This window comes from Delphinapterus leucas, chromosome 2 (genome assembly GCF_059928025.1).
Source record: "Delphinapterus leucas isolate spDelLeu-1000000601 "Yukka" chromosome 2, BTC_Dleu_Yukka2, whole genome shotgun sequence".
Classification (NCBI taxonomy): Eukaryota; Metazoa; Chordata; class Mammalia; order Artiodactyla; family Monodontidae; genus Delphinapterus; species Delphinapterus leucas.
The window spans coordinates 38,885,419-38,904,179 of NC_143130.1; the positions used below are offsets into that span (position 1 = coordinate 38,885,419).

The 18,761-nt window shown below is 42.3% G+C and overlaps 1 protein-coding gene and 1 pseudogene across 6 annotated transcripts in view; one reads left to right on the forward strand and one right to left on the reverse strand.

Moving 5' to 3' along the window:
* Positions 1-18,761, reverse strand: part of TM6SF1 (transmembrane 6 superfamily member 1) — a 26,594-nt gene continuing 7,833 nt past the window's right edge. Inside the window, exons 3-12 of one of the 5 annotated variants that reach the window (XM_089906715.1) lie at positions 18,614-18,711; positions 14,969-15,072; positions 13,140-13,222; positions 12,394-12,515; positions 10,520-10,624; positions 8,620-8,712; positions 8,300-8,419; position 8,211; positions 6,655-6,749; positions 1-886 (exon numbers count right to left, since the gene is read on the reverse strand). In XM_089906715.1, the coding sequence (XP_089762841.1) occupies positions 695-886; positions 6,655-6,749; position 8,211; positions 8,300-8,419; positions 8,620-8,712; positions 10,520-10,624; positions 12,394-12,515; positions 13,140-13,222; positions 14,969-15,072; positions 18,614-18,711 (1,013 nt within the window). In that variant the 3' untranslated portion in view covers positions 1-694. Of the gene's footprint in view, positions 887-3,514; positions 8,420-8,619; positions 8,713-10,519; positions 10,625-12,393; positions 12,516-13,139; positions 13,223-14,968; positions 15,073-18,613; positions 18,713-18,761 lie in introns of those variants that run through there. The other 4 variants (XM_022554584.3, XM_022554587.1, XM_022554586.3 and 1 more) reach the window with 4 other exon arrangements.
* Positions 2,999-18,761, forward strand: part of LOC111164741 (uncharacterized) — a 43,055-nt pseudogene continuing 27,292 nt past the window's right edge. The window contains exons 1-2 of the transcript XR_016391986.1: positions 2,999-11,960; positions 15,952-16,137. The product of XR_016391986.1 is annotated as an uncharacterized LOC111164741 (transcript). The remainder of the gene's footprint in view (positions 11,961-15,951; positions 16,138-18,761) is intronic.

Below are 18,761 nucleotides of genomic sequence, written 5' to 3' on the forward strand. Positions count from 1 at the left end.
TTTAGTAAGATTTGTCTTCATAAAAGACCAAAAATAATTTATTAAAAATATACACAGAAATACAATAGAAACATTTCCAGTCACCAATAAAATAAGGTTAATGATAAGTTATAGATCCCTCCTTAGCTATTTAGACTCACAGAAAAATTTCAGTAAAAGCAATTTTTAAACAGCAGTAAATAATATACTTTCCTTGGGAAAACATTTTTCAAACAACATTTTTAAATATTCTGATAATTTGTCTTTTATATTGAGGTTGATAATGAAACATATAGATCTTATATGCAAAAATATTTCTCCATCTGTATTTGCTACTTTGAAATTTTTAATATGCATAGACCATTTTCACTTTTGAACAGTTTCCTTTTCATGCTCACTATTATAGGAGCTAAATTGTAATTTTTCACTTATATTTAAAGTGTGCAAACAGAATATTGAGATAGGTGGTCAAGTTTATTCACAAATAACTTGAAATATATTTCTTTAAACAAGCTTTCTGAATAACTTCAATTTTCCTTCAAAAAAAGAAAATTTATCCACATAATTCCTATGATAGCTCACATATACAGTACGGAGCAAGAATTTATGTATTCTTAAATGTTCCTGTATGGGAAGAGAGTGGAATGGGACCAAATATTGGTACCAAAATAACAAAAGTCAGTAATCTAGAGAGAAATAACATAAAATAATGCTTTTATTCAACTTTTTCATCTGCCTTTGTTTTTATGAAGAACTCTGGTTTGTAGATACAGCGATAGGCCAAGAGCTGAGGAAGAACTCCATATGCTATGTTTAATGCTAAAAAAAGGATTTTCGCTTCTTCAGGGACTCTGTAGACATAAGCAGTTCTAGCATGAAGAGAAGCACCGATGTGAGAAAACTGAGCCTGTTGCATTAAAAAAAGGAGAGGGGGTGGTAAGCATGAATTTTGTGTTTAGTTGGATGCACGATGAGTTCTGAATGGTTCATTCAGACCATGCTCCTGTGCCCTCAAAACCAGGACTTTCAAACAATCCATAGTCTTCAATATTTCATTGAATTTAGGGCTATTCTTGACTTAACTGTTCAAATAAAGTAAACCTTTAGCACGTCTTTATCAGGCTAGCTGTTTTTTAACGCATCTAGTGCCCCCATACCAAACAGTAGTGGCTCAATTTGACAAAAAATCTGAATAAAATCTGCTTTTTCCTGATTTACCTTCTGGAGATATCCTATATAGGAACTCAGTTGTGGCTCACAAAATGTGTTCCAATAAAAATGAAGCAAGTACAGAGTTTAGACAGCTTAAGATATTTTTAGCCTAACTATTTAAAGAGAAGGACTGAGAGAGGGCCTCAGCTTCATTTATCAGTTCTTTCACCTACTCCTTGGAGCAAGAGCTCAAAGCCTTTCATTATGCATTTGTTTATTTATTCACATATTTGTTTTTTTATGCAACTTAAAAAATACTAAGGGTTGTTTTGTAAGATAAGGGTGGGCGTAGGGATTTGGTTGCTCTTTATAAAATGGCAAATATACATGCAGGCAACCTTTTCAAATCAAATTTTTTAGAAGTATGGCTTGTCAGTATAATCCGAGTTTACAAAACAGAAAGGCAAGAGCTTCCCATTTGTACTTAGATTACTTGTTGAGAACATACATTCAGAATGTGCCAGTTGGTCTTTTTTGATACTTTTCGTAAGCACAGGGGAATCTATTAGAAAAGGCTTCTGTGAAAGTATTTCCTCAGGATCCTTGTATCATTACAGAATGCAGTCCTGGAGTCTGCATTTCATATCTTACTGAAATGCAAGATATACACAAAGGATTGGGAATCTAAATGTAGTAAGTGGTGACTTAGTTCATCAGGATCAAAGTGAAAAGACAGAAGATACTATAATCTAAAGAAGGCACAGAAGTAACAAGAATGAAAACTAAATAATTTGCTTTAAATACATATGAGTTATCTTACATTTCCTTCCATATGAAATCAGTTTATTCTGCTAAGTGGTTAACACAGATAAAAGTGTTACTTAGCACTTGACTTTACTATGATGAGCAAAGGACAAGTTTTCATAAGCAGTATGTATACAGATTGTATCAGTGACAGATTTTAACAGGTTACATTTTTGCAAGTTACTGATACATTCTGGGGGCCTCTGGTAGTTTTGCTGCTTTCTGGAGATAGAAATTAAATTAGTGTGGTGTGTTGCCAAGGACCCAGGGACCAACGCCAATGCCAACGCAGGAATCGTCTGTCTGCATTGTGATCTGTGAGGCACTGAGAGGGCTCTGCCCTCAAACACACCTCCCCCGGGGCACATGCCCAAACAGAACCCAGCAAACGTTAAATATTTCATCTCTGGGCTATGAAGACAAAACACCTTGAGAGTAAAGGGCATTTGAGAGGCTGCCCTGAGGAGCTGCTCTTGTGGACATTCTAGGAACACTGAACAGGAACTTGGCCCCCATCACTATTTTCTTCTAGGGCCTATTTTGAATAACAGTATTTTTCTGAATATTGTAACTAAATTTTTTCTTCTGGACTAGAGGCCAGATTTGAACCATGGTTTTAAGAAATGTGCATTTGGTGTCTATCTTTATAGACACTTATACACATCTCAAAAATCACCAAATTTGGGGAAATGCGGACCACAGTTTGAGAGAATAATATGAGCAATCATGCCTACTTGCATAGGGAACCTGCTAAAACGTCTGATTTCGTAGGCTTTTTTGCTGCACTAACCGGTGCAGTTAATACCTCATTTTCACAAACAGCAAACTCATGGCAACATTAAAAAATGATCGTGTCCTTAGATTAGATTGTAAGCCCACCGGGCAGGTACTGTGTCTGATGTTTTGTGTGGCACCTATCACATTGTTAGAGCTCAATAAACGTTCAACAGTAATGGTCTTGTGACTGTCAAAATACAAAAAAGCTTCTACAAAGCATTTCTCTATTTTTATACCTATTTTAATAGGCCTTTTGCTTCAAAATTGTTTAACAAGGGGCAAAGATGATTGCATTTCTAATCAAAAGAGGTATGTAATTGAGAGAAAGAGCCTGAGGCCAATTTTCTGCAGTTCCTGTACTGCTCATGGTTCTAATGGGTGTATTTATAGTGGCCTCACCTCTAGCTGAGTGAGCAATCCAACCATAGCTTCCTCCCAAGACATATGGTGTCCAGTTTCCAGGGTGCTGAAGTTTCAGAAAACCCTCAGTCTCACTTGAGAAGGGTTCCCTTCCCAAGCACATAGCTGCTAAGGGGCTGCACCGTGTCTCCTGGGTGATTTTCCCACCAGCACATGAGACCTCCTTATGACAGGGCCGAAGAGCTCAGCCTGAGCACTGTGCTAGTAGGATCTGGTGGCTTGGTGACCTCAGTGCTGCTGAACTGACACATGGCCAAGATTACATGTTCAAGTTATGGGTCCCAGAAATTTCTCCAAAATTCAGTGATGTGAGGCTGAGCCCCTAATAATTTTTCTTCTACTTCATTCTAAATCATTTTTCACCTTAAATTTAGTTAAGAGATTTACTTTGGGTTTTTTTTTTTTTTAAGAATGGATTGTTGGGATGGGAAATGAGGCAATAAAGTCAAAGAAAAAGGTTAAATTTTAATAGCTGTGTTTTCCTATAGAGACAGCCTGGAAAGAATTTGACTAAAAATCACAATCTTGGTTCCAGAAAGGAGAATTGAAAGAGTTTTGTGTGTCCACATAAATATTATAGGCAAAAACTAATGTGAACATTGGGACAGTAGCCAGGTTATTTGGCTGATACAGTATAAACAGCTAATCTAGAACCGTGTTACCGTTTCTTAGGGTTTTCTGAGCGCCATAGTCTTGTGGTTAAGAACACTGAATCTGGAACCAGATAGACAGCGTCAAATCCCAGCTTCACCGAAAACCAGCAATATGACCTTGTGTTAGGTATGTAACTACCTCTGGCTCCTCACCTGAAAAGCAGGAGTCCACCTCATAGGATTGTTATACAGGTTCAATGAGTTGATCTTTGTCAAGTGCTTAGGACAGTGCCAAGCACATGGAGCTCTTCCACAGACAGATACAAAACCCAAGTGAAATACTTGCTCATGATCTGGCACTCTACTTGCTTGAAAACCGGGGCCCTTTGTTTTTAGATTCCCTTGCTGATCTTTTGACAATTTCAAGACTGTCTCCACCAAAGGATAACAAGCATGTAAAAAGACATTAAACCCAAGCTCTAGTTTTAATACTAAAAAAGATGTTTAGTGATGAATCACATCAGAAGCAAATGATTAAAATGAGATTTGCTTTAGTATCCCATGTTCTTCCTAAACCTTTACTTTCAGGTTTTCTTAAAGGCTTCCATAAAGGAAAAAACTTAATAAAACTTGTCCCCCAGTAGAGTCAACTCTTGACAACCAAATTATCCACAGATGAGCCTCCAGACCCTTTTGTGAGAAAGTATGTGGCACCTGCATAGCCAGGGGGTGGGAGAGTCTGAGGCAGCAGGTGGGAAGGGGCACTGGCATTGCCTGACTGAAGTGGAACTGCTCCTGCTTCCATGGCTGCGAGCTGTTAATTGGATGGCATGGCAGGCTCCCTGCCAAACCCGCTGTGAATCTGTCCCAGAGCTTTCTTCCAGTTTCTCTGATTTTTAGGTAATTATACACAACACACAGCTACAGATTAATGTATCTTCTGAGCAACATAAGGCATTTCTCTCCGAACTCTTACTGGGAAGCTTCTAACAACAACATTAACAAAAGCAACAAAGAGGCCCACAGCTTATAATGTGCCAGGCACTGCTCTACGCCCTTTACACATATTACCTCATAAAATCCTTAACAGCAGCTCTATGAGAAAGGTACTGTTATTATTCTTACTTTATAGAAGAGGAAACGGGATCAAAGAGGTGAGTGACCAAGGTCACTGAAGTGATCCGTGAATGAGATTCGAACCAGTCTGCCTCCAGAGCTCATGGTCTTAACCATATTAACTATATCTTTTCTTTTAATTTTAGCAGAGAAAAATTCTTCAATTGATTAAAAAATGCTAATAAGTAGCTCTAAACAGCCTGTAATACTTTTCAAATTAGACTTGAAACTTTAATTTTATATGAAAAGACCCTTGGGTTAAAGTCCCCAGTGGAACTCCGGTGTAAAATGTGTCCTGGTTTTATTGCATTTTAGTTCACCTTTTGATTTATCTTTTGATTTCTGAAGGCAGCAGGTTTGGCAGATTCCTAAATGGTCTGAAATGAGGGACCTAATAACTACTAACCATGTTTTCCATTGACTTGTACTGGTCTAGAAGTTTTTCAAGGATTTTTTTCTTATTGTTAAGTCACAGGTTCTTGGGAGTTCACTAGATCTTACAATAAAAGCAGATTTTGATAAAGTTAGTGGGATCATGAATACATAAAGCTTCTAAATTAGGAATGGCAGTTTTAGCAAGCTCGGGGTGCTAATCAAGGTAATGGAGAGCTTCTGTGATGAATGTGTCCGATATCCTCTCAAGATGAGAATTCATTTCGTGAGCAAGTATTCGCTAAGCAGAAAACAAATCACACAACTGGAATTCAGCATTCTCATCATATGCACTGTTTCGTTGCAGTATGATCTGTAACTTTTCCTCAGGCTGAACACTCTGAATAGGTAGATATTAAAGCCCAGCTAAGAGTTACGGGAATGTCAGACACATAATTCTTAGATTGCACCATTCTTCTGTTGGGTTGGGAGAAACATCCTTCTGACATTGATAGAATCTAGTTGACAGCCTCAGGCTACCTTTGCAAATTGGGCAGTGATGGATGAGATCAGAGATTTCTTCAGGGCCTGGCGTACGACTGAAACTGCCACTGCTGCTGCCAGCCGCTCTGCCATCCACACTGCCTTTCCCAGAACCTCCTGGCTGGAGTCACAGGTGCCTGTCTGCAAGCTTAGCCTCACTAGCAGGTACAGGGTAGGGTTCATCTTACTGTTACAGATTTAAGTACCCATTCGCCCCCAAGCTCTGACCATCCTAAGCCTCCTGACTCTGCTGACCCTGTGCACATGGCTAGGCCCTGGCCTAGGTCTTCCTGCCTAGTTCTCAAGTTGTCTCCTGAGACTTGACCAGGTCCAACACTTGGCCTCACTCTTGCCAGCCTCCTAGCTGATGACACTCGGTGTTCCTGCATCAGGGCCTGGTGCAGGGCAGACCAAGGTACATGGCATGCAGAGGAAGCTGGATTGTGCAGGCAGAGCACACGGGTAATGAGTAGATGTTGAACCCTGAACAATCTAATCAAGGGGCTGGTAAGAGTGGGGCGAGTGGGAGGCCCTCTGTACCCTCTAACCAGGGCACACTCCAACATCTAAACGCTTCCGCAGTCTTTTCAAGTCTATTCAGCCAGTAAAGCCCACAGCTCAGGTGTCATTGCCTCCCACTCCCAGAAGGTCCTCTAACTCCTACATGCCACGTACAAAGTCTTACTCTGCTGTAGGATTCTGGAGCATAGTTAGTTGTTTGCATGAGGAGAGGGATAACACAACAGAGAAGAATATGGGCTTTGGAGTCAGATGGGGTTTTATATCCCTCTTCTAGTAACTTTGTGACCTTAGGCAAGTAACTACCCTGGGTCTCGGCCTGCTTATCTTTAAGTGAGGCTTTTGAAACACTTGCAGAGATGATGCTATGTGCTCACACAGTTTCTTCTGAGGCAGACAGGAAGACCACATGTATCAGCCTCCTCTGCAGTTGGGTCGGTGCCAGGCCTGACTTTTGAAAATATCCCACATGATCTTTGCACAAGCAATAAATAAAACTTTATTTTTAACCACTGGGTATTTGCTACTCCAGCAGAGCACACAGCCTGTCTTTACACAAATAGGTAAGTAAAACACTTAGCATGGCTTGCCTTGCATGAAGTAAGGTAATGAGAGCTCAGACTATCGTAGTGGCAGTGGAGCTGTAAAAAAGTGGTAGATTTGCAAATTACTCTGGCGAGAGAACTAACCCGACCTAGTGATGGGCTACATGTAGACGGTAAGGGAATAGGAAGTGTAAAGAACTACTCCACATTTTTGACTTGAGCTGCTGGATGCCAGGAAGGGCTATTTTCAGAGATGGGGAGATGAAAGAGAAGTTGTGGGGCGGATCAGGAGTCCTATTTTAGACATTAAATCTGAGATGTCAGTAAGACACCCAAGTGAAAAGAAGGAGTTCAGAATTAAATATAAGAGTCTGGGAACAGTCTGAGCTAAAGATGGGAAATGAAAAGTCATCACCTTATAGTTGGTATTGAAAGATATGGAAATAAAGACCCACACCAAGGCCTGAGAAATAAGGTATTCAGAGGTCTGCAGAGGGTATATACTAGTTCTCTTTCCTTATGTCCTTCAAGGAAAGGACAGGAACCATTACTTCTTCTGAATACTGCATCAACTTTTTTTGATATTTATATTCTAATTCTATAGTTAAGAAGTACCTCAGACTGCAAAGATTGAGCCCAGTCTATTAACCCATAAATGCTGTTACTGGTTTTAAACCCTGTAAATTCTAGTGTGTCTTTTTGCCATCATAATTATACCATAAGTATAATTAACTGTATATGCCTAGAGTTCCTGGATGAACCTCATTTTTATGCCTGCTTAAAAAGAGCGAGACAAAAAAGCGGGACAGATAATGATTTTAAAAGATGAGTTCACTTCGGTTTTCTAATTTACAGTAAGAAAAGAACAAAATAATTTTCTTCCTTGTTCATAAGATCAATTTGTTTTGATAGGTTATCTTATAAAAATATGCTTTGAATGATAATTCCATAGATAATTTCATTCCCAGTTCAATGAAGTAAGCATTCACTGAACATCTACTGTAGGCCAGAGGCTTGGCTAAGTAGCAGAGGGGAGGAATGGGATGACAGGCCCAGCTTCCCAGGAGCAGAACTTTTTAAAAACCAGTTTCCCTGGTCCTGTGTAGCATAATATAGTGAACTTCTGAAATCTTAAATTCAGATAGACATCTTAATGATAACAGCTCTCAATTCTCTTTTAGTAGCTGTGGTGTTCAGAGACTGGGAAACAGCAGTGCCGCTTGCTGGGTATGTGACCTTGAACAAATCATTTAACCTTGCTGGGCCTCAGTTTCCTCATCTGTATAACTGAATGGTGCACCTACCAGATTAAGAGATTTAAATAATGCAGAAATGTCTTCCAAAGAACTGTAAAGCAAAGGGCACAACATATCTAATAACTGTTTCCAACCCTAAAACACAGAGCAGAGATATTTTTTAGACACTCAACAATGACAGCCACATCCCCAGTAAACTTTCTTAACAGCATATTCTTAGTACCTGAGCTAGACCTCCAGCATGTATCAGTGTTACGTCAGGCATCCAGGAGCATCCAGGAACCACCAAGCCATAGAGCGCCATCACAAAGTAAGGGACGGAATAGAACAGATATGCCAGCATCTACATTGAACAGAGGAATAACGTCATCAGTAAATTAATAGTTAATCTGGCCTTACGAAAAGCACAACATTTTCATCAATTAACATTTTCACCTTAGAAAACGTTAACTCCTATTTCCTACATGGTATCACATTTTCCCATTCTTAAAAAAAAAAAGAAAATTAATTTTAGAAAAATCTTAGGCTTCATAACTACTTGACCTGGATTTTAGCATAAGCAGCAGGATCCTTTAGGTAGGGCTCTTGAAATTGCGTATATAATCGGCAGAGCTCAGCTGGGCAATCCAAAGCAATCTACAAACAAAAATGAATGCATTATAAAGATACAGTCACATCTGGTTCTTATGTTTGCTGATAAGGCTAAACGTGCCAGGTTTCGTCACAACCTGCTTTCTGTTTAACAAAAGCTATTTTAGAAGCTCATCAGTAAAAAAGGAAAGAAAATATTCTACAGATTTACTCTGAAGAGATTAAGCAGAGGTTAATAGTGGAGAAGGAAATGGAAACTAATGCCCTGTTCTTGGGATCTTCCGAGTATTCAGTTTAAATGTCTAGGTTTGGCTAACCAAAGCACAGCTTGCTTTAGATTATCAGTTTCACTTTTCCTGGGAATAACTCAACAACTATTCCCGGCAGGAAGAAAAGTACATTTCTATGCCAAATTCATCTTAACTGTGCTTTGCAAGATTCAAAAAATAGCATCCTCCTATCTCCAGCGCCTCACAGAGTAAATGGCCTTTGGGGGCAGTAAAGGATAATGATTTGAAAGTGAGGTCCTCTCTGAAGCCACCTCCTATATCCACTTTGAAAGAGGGCAGAGCAGATTTAGTCACGGCAGAGTGGACTTTAGGCCACAGAACAGACGAAGTGTCTCTCTGGCACATTACTGGGTCCCCTCTGAGACCTCCCTCAGGTACCATTCCTTGTGTCCTTAGCCATAAATGCTGTCCCACCTAAATAACATGAACACGTCAGTGGCAGAGTTGGTAAAAATGGGCCCCAACCTAAAAGCCCCACCTACCAAAGGGTACACACTCGCCCATGCACACGTTTTTCTCATGTGCACAGGGGAGTGGAGATGGCTATGCAAGAAAACAGTTGGGGCTCATTTTTATTGTTGCTGGTTTTGTTCTTTTGACTTTAGGAATTACAGCAAACTAAACAAAGAATGGTTTCAGTGCTCTGTGGTCTGAGCAAAGCCTATGGCCCTGCTTTCTCCTTTACTTCCCTTCCCCATGCCACTCCTACTAGCCAACTCTGCTCCAGGAAGTTTCTGATGATCCAAAGAGGGAGACAGCTCTTAAGACTACTCACCCTGACCCAGCTAGCCGCCCCAAAACAATGAATCAGCTGCATCAGTTTACACTTGCCACTCTGCCCCCCAACTGCTGTGCAATGCCAGCAGCCTTAGAACAGTGATTGTCATTAAAGCTGAATATAATTACCCGTATAATTCTGGCTGCTCAAATTTATTGCTACTGAGAATAAACCATGAAACTGGGATATTGTGAAGGATCCTTGATCAATAAAAATAGTAAGAGCAATCACTTACTGAGCGCTTATTAGGTATAAGGCCCTCTGCAAGTGTTCGATGTGCCTTATCATTTAATCTTCAAACAGTACTGTAAGGTAGGTACTGTTACTTTACACAGGAAGAAACTGAGGATCAAAGAGGTTGAGTGATTTTTCCAAGGCCACACAGCTAGTAAATGGCCAGGAGTCTAACACTGTACTCTGGTACCCCTTCCTCAATCCCATCTCCCTACCCCTGAGAACACATGCATGCTCTGTGCCACAGTTTGACTAGTCTTAAGTTACCACCCTTACCAAAGATACTTAAATCAGAAACATCAAAGGAACCAAAAGAATGAGACTAATGGCTAATTTTTCAGGTACAGAGCTTGATCCAAGGACCTGAAGGAGGTGGTATGGAGCAGCCCAGAAGGGACCTACCCCTTTGGGAGGAGAGGTCTGGGGTGAGGGTAGGAGAGTCAGGAAGCAGGTCCAGGCCTCCAGGCTCTAATGGGAGGTATGTTTTGTTAGTGCACTAGGAAATCTGATTAAAAATATACTTTATGTTATTATGATCTCTTATGCTTACCAAGCCTCTAAACAGGCAAAATCCAGTTGCCAGAAGGAGACACACAACCAACATTAAATCACATGGTCTTCTCAGCAGATCTTTCGCTTGGATTTCTTGAATGACCTAAAGTAGAGTTGGTAACTAATGAGCAGGCCCAAGGTGCCAAAGAATAATCTGAGATCTACTGAAACACAGATACAATGATGATGGGTGATAAGAGAATGTTGAAGATTCAAAACCACTAGCCATGCAACAGGAAAATAATTTCACCCCTCAAGTCTCAGTTCCTCATCTGTGAAATGAGACTGGGCCAGGTGATCTCAAAGGGCCCTTCTGGCTCTATGAGGCCATATTTTTTTTTGAAAAAGCATTTTATGATTATAAATGTAAAATATACTCATTTTTTAAAAATAAACCATTAACCCATCATACTTCTATTAACAGTTGTTATATTTTCCAGTCACATATATATAGTTATATATATATATATATATATCCACACACACATTGTACTACATATGTATGTATGATATATAATCTACATTTATTTTTTCACAAAATTAGGACTTAATGTATAAACAATTTTGCATTTGTTCTCTTGCCTCTCACTATCTACCTATCAGTACTTTACCACATTATTAAAAATTCTTCTAAAACAACATCACATGGAAGTGCCATATCTCTGATTATTGGACATTTAGGCATTTTCACTGTTACACTTAATGCGATGATGAGCAACTTTGTACATAAATCTTTGACAGCATCTCTGATGATTTTCTTAGGATAGTGCCCTAGAAGTAGAATTACTAGATTAAAAAGTTAGATTTGTTAAGGTTGATAACACTGCCAGGTGGCTTTGCAGAGCGATTCTGAATTTATGTTCCTACCAGCACTGTATGACAATGCCTATTTCTCCCCAGCCATCACTGTGTTTTAACAGTTTTTTAAATGAACAGTCTATGTGTTTTACAACATGAACGGAATGGTGTTGATACACTGACATGGAGCCGAGTGAGGACCAAGGCTATGGTTACTGTTCGCTTATTTTTTAACAACCACCTCATTCCTCAAGAGGGTGTAAGGGAGTACCAGTTGTCAATGTGCCAAGCTGAGTTTACATAGCATGTGTCTAAATGTTTACAAATGAAGTGTCTGTAAATTAAAATGTATTTTAATGAATTCTATTGTAAGTCTTTTTGTAAAATGAAGAATTGTGTTCTGATTATCTCTAGTAACTCATATTTTCATATATCAATTTTGCTTAAAGGATCTTGCTTAAGGATCTAATACCTATGAAAGGAAGAGAAACTTAGAAAAATGTCACTAGCTTAGAAATGAAGACCTTAACAGAGTACCTGCCCGGCCAGTATTGTTTCACCTTGACCACCTCGGCTGTGAATGGAAGGGAGGTGTCTCAGAAGACGTCCTGTAGCCAGTCTCCATGTGCCTGGATCTCTTGGTAATCAGACCCTATGTCTGTGTGTGCTACCTGGAACAGCAGTATATCTCCAGCCTCCCTTTGGGGCAGTAGTGCATAGATATCTCTGAAGGAGGTACCCAGGTGCTCAGACTCCAGGCTGTTAACAGCCCCAGACAAACCTCACGCTCCACACACTAATGCGGAATCTCATGGGAAGAGCCAGTGTAACCTCTGGCACAGGAAGTTCCAAAAAGCATGGCCTGGCCAATCAAAGCAGATCTATTCACGCAGAAACAGACCATTCTGGCCACCATAACTAAGGTGTGAACCAATGCTGCAGAATCAGCACAGTCACACTGATTGAATGCTCCAAAGGCTCCATCCCTGGAGGCATGGTTCAATCCAGTATCCAGTGGATATGAGTAAGCCCTGTGAGTCTGAGAACAGGTTACATTTAACTTAATAAAATCACCTTTGAGGGATAATTATAATTTTCTGATGGCTGATTATAGATTCTGAAACCAGCCCAGACAGGAAGACAAGTATATGGTATGCTTAAGAAAAAAGCAGGGCAAATGCGTGTTCCATACTTCCCTATTTAAAAGAGAGAAAAAAAGAGAAAGTCAAAAGTATATCCAAACACAACATGTAGAACACCTCCCCGTCTCAAGTCATCTAAAATTTTGATATAGGCCAGACAGTATTTTTAATGAGACCAAAAACAGGTCAATTTTAAATTATTAGGTGTTTATTAACAGGCATGCCCTATCTACAGCACTTTAAAAATAGACAATATAATATCCTGATTTCTTGCATGCATAAATAACTCTTCTACATTAGCTTTCAAGAATCTTAATTTTCAAGTACATTTATCAAGTTCCCATAGTGTGTCAAGAGTTATATATAATACAAAGAGTTGTAGGAAATATTTTCACACTGAATGTAGCCACAAACACAATACTTACCCCACTAGATCCTTCTAAAAGTCAGGAAACACTGATATTAGATAGTCTAATTGTTCAGTGTACACTTCTGAAAACTGCCCAAAAGCATTTCTTAGAAGGTGAGATGGAAGGGAAAAGGAGTAATTCTGCAAAACAGCCATTTTGGTATACTTGGAATTTCTTGGTTCTATTACAACCAAAATAGCTTCCCTATTTAAAAACAATTCCTATTGTTTCAGAAAAGGAAAGTGAACTTTAAGATAAAGTTTCTTACCTACAATGTTTCCTGGCACAAAAACAACAATGCTCATAATAATAGATCCGACCCAATATAGGCCAATGGTTCTATAACTTTCCCTGTAATGAAAAAAATCCTGACTTAACACATTTGTCTTAGAATACTATTAGTATAAGATGCTCCACAATATTATCTTTGTTCTAACTAGTAAAGTACATGAGCCAAAATGTACTGAATCAAGAGTAATAAATACAAGGAACCCTGGTGATCAAACTGCATTTCCATATGTGATATGCTATAGAACCCTCTTTGTGTCCTTTTGAATAGGAAATTATGCTTGCTACACTGGTCTGTTAAACCATACCATGGTCATCACTATCAAAGGAGTACTGCATTTCACTATTACTTATGAAACTCACAGCATGAAAGTAAAAAGAAGGTTCACAGAAAATTGGATCCATATTTTAAACCATTATGAGTAGGATGTTAAGTGGACTTTCCCTGGTGTCACAGGATTTTGGCCAAAGCCCCAGAGATAAGTATAATAAGTGATACCTACCCCATGTTCTGAAGGAGCTGCTAGACACATACCCCTAATCTTAATAGGCGATGTTGACAAAAAGTGTTTGCAACTGATAACTGACAGTCACCTCCATAAGGGGCCATGAGAAATTCAAAAAGAGATCCTCTGATGGGAAAGAGAAGTGGAGAATACTGTGTGCTTCCTGCCCTGCCCTACCCCCCAAGCCACATGCATCAGATCCCAAGAGGCCCGTTCACAGTGACTGGGATTGTCAGCAGGGGGACAGACCAGAATCTTCCTCCCCAACTGGATGCTAACTGAACCATAGAAACACTGGCCCCCTCCTGACAGCAAGCAGAGCCTGAGCCTTCTCAGAAATACCTGATGTGTTCTCTGGAGCTTGGGAACATTCATGAAGAGATGGGCGGGGGGGGCCTAGAAAAGTCCAGAAATTAGTTGGAACTGTCCTTGAGTGGATGACTGAGGGCATGGGAGGGGCACAGGACAGTTGGTCAAGCTGAATTTCAACCTGGTGTGGGGCAAAATGCACGGCTTTCTCTAACCTGGAGCCAAGGGGAGGCCTGGGAAGGTAGCTGGGCTTGAGCCATCTTTTAAGGATCCCCACCCCAAAGGGCGTGGCCCCAGCAGAAAGAAGCTGTGGGTGTACCACCATGGGCAGGAGAGTCACACAAATTCAGTCTGAGAGAGCATTGCTCATTTCAGGGATCAGTGTAATGCAGAGGTTCCTTCCTGTGGTAGGGGACTCCAAGAACCCACACATGTGCCCCACAAGACACAGCCAGCATATCATAACAGAGGCTACCAATTCCCAGAAAACAGCAATTGTCGTGTTAGACTCTGCCCCTCTTCCTTTAACCCCATGTACATACACACATGCTCCCAGAGGAGCCAGCCGCAGAGCAAGCTGAGAAGGAATCAAGGGACAGACCACGCACCCCAGCCTCAAAGCAGGCCGCTAAGCTTCAGGGGTAAGCCTGAACTGGAGGGAAAGAGAGCTCTGAACTGATAGGAGTTTGAAGTTTTGAATTACTATGTGCTGGGCTTTAATTTCTGAAAATGAGACTGCTCTTAGAACATAATCAGAAAGTTAAGGGGTCTGCCCGAGCTGTCCATCATGGCAGAGGAGAGATCCAAAGGCATATGTTCGAAAGGCAGTGACACAAGGAAAAATAAAGCCATGTCTAACTTGTCTCCATAGACCCTAGATTCATGTCCATGTGTACCTGCCTGTGTCTGTGCCTCTATACATCCATTTTCCTTACCTACCCGCCTATCGATTGCTAAGGTGACAAAGGCACACCCACCAGGCGAACTGACTTACTCCCAGGCTATGGCTGCCACCATCACCAGATACATCAGATAATGAGCAGAGCCATCCCAGTAGCAGATCATGTGCCCATAGGCCGTGTTCAGATACGGTTCACCCTAAGGAAAGCATTAAACAGAAGTCCACTTTAAATATGACTCAGACACTTCAACACAGAACACCAGACCTGTATTGAAAGTAAAATAAAGCATCAGAACATCTTCGTCTGCTAAAATGAAACTATTCTTAATCCCATACAATTACACAATTGGTAGAAACATGAAAATATACATTTACCCTGGAGCCGCCAGAACTAGGGTCTGCCACAGGGAGTGGAATTAAGAGAATGCCTGGCCTATGCTAGGTCAACACAGGTGTGCACAGTGATGCAAAACTGATGGCGTTACAGGCAGTCCTGGCCGCATGACGAACTCACTGAGGCCAAGTCTAATCTGTGACTAAAGGTGTTTGGCTCTGGGCAGAAGGGGTGGCCAGGGAAGACCCTGCTGACCAGGGCCACTGGCTGACCTTCAAAATTCATACTGACCCAGAGGCTTGCTGGGATGAGTGTGAGGAAGGCACACCTTTCCCCCGCTTCTGTCCCCAATGCAGGCACAGACCGGCAGGCACTATACTCAGAGCTTCACACCCAACCCCTCATTCAACCTTCCCAACACCACTATGGGATAGACACGACTGACTCCATTTTACAGATGAGCAAACAGAGGTTGGAAGAGGTTACCTGACCTGCCTAAGGTCACACAGCTAATTACTAGCAGAAACTATACTACCAAGAAGAGCTATACTTCTGAGAAATTTTTAATTTTATAAACACAGATTATATGATGAACGACATTTCCCTTTCCCAGGTGCTTATGTTTCCAGGTGGCTACTGTAAAATCACTGTCAAACTTGCCTAGGTTTTTAGTGTCATTCTGGCTCCAACTCACTTTCCTTTCTTCTTTCTCCCACATTTGTGATCTCCTGCCTTGTTTCAGATGTTTTCCTAAGATGCCTTAAATCCTTTCTACAACAAGGAACACAGCAGATCAACCAGCCCATCAGTCAACCAACCAAGCAGGGGATTCTCTGAAGCTCTGCACTCCCCTGGGGCAAAGACTGCTCTCTGTCATCTTGCCTCAAAAATCAAATCAAGTGAAAATCACAGAGGTGGAGGAAACAACGTGAGTCATACTTCAGTACCCATGCCTGGCCCACATCTTTTCTCTCTGACATGCTTTGATTGGATAATACTATCCAAGTTCATGGTTTTAATCATTGATGCGTACACACCTGGCTCTCACGGCCAGTGCTGACCTCTCCTGGTGGCTTGATGGGTATCTTCAACTGTCTGGTCTGTGGGCCCTTCAAACTCACCTTACCTCCTTTAACTCATTGGCTTCCTCCTTCAACCAAGCCCCACCTGGCCTCTCTATTTTTATGGCAACACCATTCAACTTACCCAGGTCAAAACCACAGGGTCGTTGTTCATTCCTTGTTCTCTTATGCAGTCTGTTGGCAAGTCCTATCAATTTTACCTCTATAATGTCACCCCAGGCAACCCTCCCTCTCGTCATGGCCTAGTTCAAGACCTCAGTGCCCCTCACTGGACCTTTCCCACATGGTCTTCCTACCTCTCTCCTCTCCTTCCGATTCACCTCACCACTGCCCTGGCTCTTGACATGTCACTTTTCTGCTCAAAAACCTGCCAAAGCTGCTGGTGGCTGCAACACCAAGCCCCACCTCCTCTTATCTGGCAGCCGGGTCCCTGAGCCTGGCCCTGCAGACCCTCCCACAGTTACACCCCAGCCCCCCATCTCATACCCTGTCTCACCACCCTCACCAGCTCAACCTCCAGGCCCTCTTGGCAGCTGCCTCCTTCCTGAAACCTCCCCGCTCTGGACTCAGTGGCCCTGCACTCTCCAGGCTTTCCTTCTGCCTCTTCGCCTGTCCCCTCACAGTCCACTTCAGAGGCTCCTGATCTTCTGGCCACGGTCTCCAAAGTTCCACCCTCGGCCCTCTCCTCTCTACCCTCTCCTTTCCTCTCAGACCTTCAGGTACCAACTATACTCTGATGGTCCTTGTTCTCCTCCCCAAGCTCAACAGCTGCAAAGCCCTGCCAGCTGGGACACCTGCCAGGATGTTCCTTACCCACCTCAAACCCCACACGTCCCCAGATGAACTCAGCATCATCCCTGCACACGTGCGCCCCAGGCTGGCAGTGGGGAGACATATGCTGTTTCTCCTCTCTAAGCCTCCTTTTTTTTTTTTTCTTTTTTGGCTGTGCCGTGCAGCTTGTGGGATCTTAGCTCCCCGACCAGGGCTGGAACCCACGCCCCCTGCAGTGGAAGTGCAGTCCTAACCACTGTACCGCCAGGGAAGTCCCTTCTCTCTAAGCCTTTGCCCACACTGTCTCTTCTCCTTGGCATGCCCTCCACCCCCTAGTCTATCTGGAAAACGTTTATCATCCACTGCCACTGCCATTTTTAAAGAAGCCGAGGGCAGCGTCACCAACTCGCTGAGGCTCCCCCGAGTGCTCCCAGAGTCAGTTCTTCCTCAGCGCACACTGTGCCTGGCGTGAGCCTCCGTCTCTGCGCCTAGGACCATGCCACCTCACTGCCACATTAGCTCCTGGAGGGAGAAAGCAGGTCTTGTGACCCCCACAGTCTGCTCACCGAACATCTGTGGAACTGCATTTCCCCTTTTGTCCTTCTCCGGTTGAATAACACCAGCGTTCTTCCAAAAGCAGGAATCAGGATGGCACCTCAGCCCTTACTCTCCCCATTGCCCCCAACTCATCCCCGAGACCTACTCATTCCAGCCGCCCAAGTTCTCTGAAGTCCGTCCGTCCTTCTCTACTGTCCATGCTTGGCCTCCGTCTGGGCCATCTTCATGCCCTTGCTGGCCCTGCAAAAGCCTCCTGACTGGTGTCCCAACTTATGACATCGACCCTTCCCGTCAAGCCCATCCTTCTCAGAGCTGACTGCACTGTTCGCTGACTTAACATCTTCCCTCACATGCGGGACAAAATCCAAACTCCCTTAGCTTGCACACAAAGCTCCCCATTGTTTGAAACACAGATGAAGACTACACTTCCAGCTCTGCTCCTTATTTCCTGTGTGACCTTAAGTACGTTACTTAACCTCTCTGGGGCTGGATTCATCACACCATAAAATAAGGAAAAAGGACTAGCTCTGTCAGGTGCCAGGTAGGTCTATCATGCTGTGATGGGGGGAGGAGTGCATGTTCATCCCCACAATCAAATGGCTTTATTAACTGCCTCAGTGTTTGGGGCTTTATACATTTAAGACTGACCTGGGCTTTCTTAGAGAGTAGTGTATTAATAACAGTAGATACACAGATACTGGATTCATTTAAAGTAACCTCATTTATATTAAATACAAGTAAAGGGGAAAGGTGGTGGGTTGGGTGTGAGGAAGGAGCTGTAAGACCGAACGCCGAGGAGAACTGCCTCCCATGACCCAGTCCTAACTTTCTGCTTCATCTTCCACGTGACTAAGTGTCCTGTGTCTATGGCAGCAAATGAAATACCGTGTGTCATCCCTGCTTACACTAAACGAAAGGACTTCCATCTCGAGCAATGCTGTCGGGGTCGCAGACCCTTTAGTTCGAGGCTCGTACTCACTACCGACCCCGTACCTCTCTCAAGTAGTATGTCATGAAGCCATCAATGATCCCATCCTGTTCCAGTCCTATGATGAGGTTCACCACGCTGGTAAATCCAAAAACTGCATACACTAGAGCAAAGAAAGCAGGAGTTCAAAAAGCCGTAGCTCAGGGGACGTTG